This window comes from Otolemur garnettii, unplaced genomic scaffold (genome assembly GCF_000181295.1).
Source record: "Otolemur garnettii isolate 467f Iridium unplaced genomic scaffold, OtoGar3 scaffold00147, whole genome shotgun sequence".
Classification (NCBI taxonomy): domain Eukaryota; kingdom Metazoa; phylum Chordata; class Mammalia; order Primates; family Galagidae; genus Otolemur; species Otolemur garnettii.
The window spans coordinates 3,463,846-3,465,265 of NW_003852542.1; the positions used below are offsets into that span (position 1 = coordinate 3,463,846).

Consider the following 1,420-nt stretch of genomic DNA (forward strand, 5'->3'; position numbering starts at 1 on the left):
TGATACAAACTTGGTCACCCCTTGAAGTCTTTAGCAAAATTGACATTTCTTGTTTTAGCTTTGTGACACTGAATTTGCTTTTGGAAGATAATGAAATGCTACAAAGAGGATGAGGGGTGACAACATCCTATTCCCAAGAGAATGATAAAATTTAACTCTGAAATAAAAAAAGAAAATCTCACAGTGCTAGGGTAAAAGTGGGAAAGGAACAAAGGAAAGAGATCCCTCTAAGTCGAAGGCAGGGGTCAAGGGAGGAAGTAAGGATGTTGCACAAAAAGTTCTGAAGAAAAAAAAAAGATAGATAAAGCAATTTGGTTAAAGGTCAGTTCTGTCAGAGACTTGAGATCCAACACAGAAAACAGTAACATTGGAAAGGAAGCTGAAATACTGGAGACAGTATAAATAAATAGCAAGGAACTGTGATTCTGAAAAGAATATGAGAAAGGCAGGCAAGAGGGAAAGCAGTTGGTCAAGGAAGCCGGGAGAAAATGAAACTTGCAAAGCAGCTTTCTTTCTTCCCTCTACAGGGTGTTCTGGGCACACTGGGCAATTGAATTTTAGGAGACACAGTGGTTGAGCCGCTCTTGAGCCATAGGTCTGGACCCAACCTCCCGCAGGACTATTGAACCTATACTAGACTTGTGGCTTATCTGAAGCAAGAAGTAAGTCAACAGGGTGTAAAAGGAAGTCAAAGAGATCAATCTCACAACATCATCATCAACAACAACAACAACAACATGCTTACCTGTTTAAAATACTTCAGTGAGTACTGGTACATAGGATCTATTTCTGAGAGGCTTGCAATGACAAAGTACATAACAGAGCCTTGAGTGGCTACTGGCCGATACTTCTCACGTGCCACATTGATCATCTCCTCAGTGGACTCTGCTTCCTTCAGCCTGATTTTAATGGCACCGGAAGTGATCTGATTAAACACACAATAACAAATTCTTAGAGATCTGCTTCAGTAGTGGGATTTTTGGAATGTATCCAATTAGGTCTAGGAAAGAAATAAGGATAGAATGAGTTAATGATTATAATAAGGAGATCCCCAAATGGAATGACTGAGTCTCAGGACTCAGTGACCTGCTTGTGACTGAGCTGACCTCCTTTCCTTCCAGAGTTAGGACAGGGCAGAGAGAAAGAGGCAATACAAGTAGCTCTGAATAAACTGAAGGAGTACTTCTCTGAGACCTGATTTGCGTTACTCCTGAAAAGGAAACATTAACACATTATGTTCCCTAACTTCCTCACGAACTGTCCAAGGCCATAATGAAAGAAGGTGTGAAGGGAGAAGGGGTATCCAGGAAAATACCCAAAAGGGAGCAGAGAGAAGCTGGAAGGACATGATACCACATGGCACCCTGGACTAACCCTGGCACACATGACTAATATTGTTCTTTGTCTAGAATTCCCAGGT

The 1,420-nt window shown here is 41.4% G+C and overlaps 1 protein-coding gene across 1 annotated transcript in view; it reads right to left on the minus strand.

Moving 5' to 3' along the window:
- Positions 1-1,420, minus strand: part of DNAH6 (dynein axonemal heavy chain 6) — a 302,446-nt gene that overhangs the window by 72,181 nt on the left and 228,845 nt on the right. Inside the window, exon 59 of the mRNA XM_012811001.2 lies at positions 746-925. Coding sequence (XP_012666455.1) covers positions 746-925 — 180 coding nt within the window. The remainder of the gene's footprint in view (positions 1-745; positions 926-1,420) is intronic.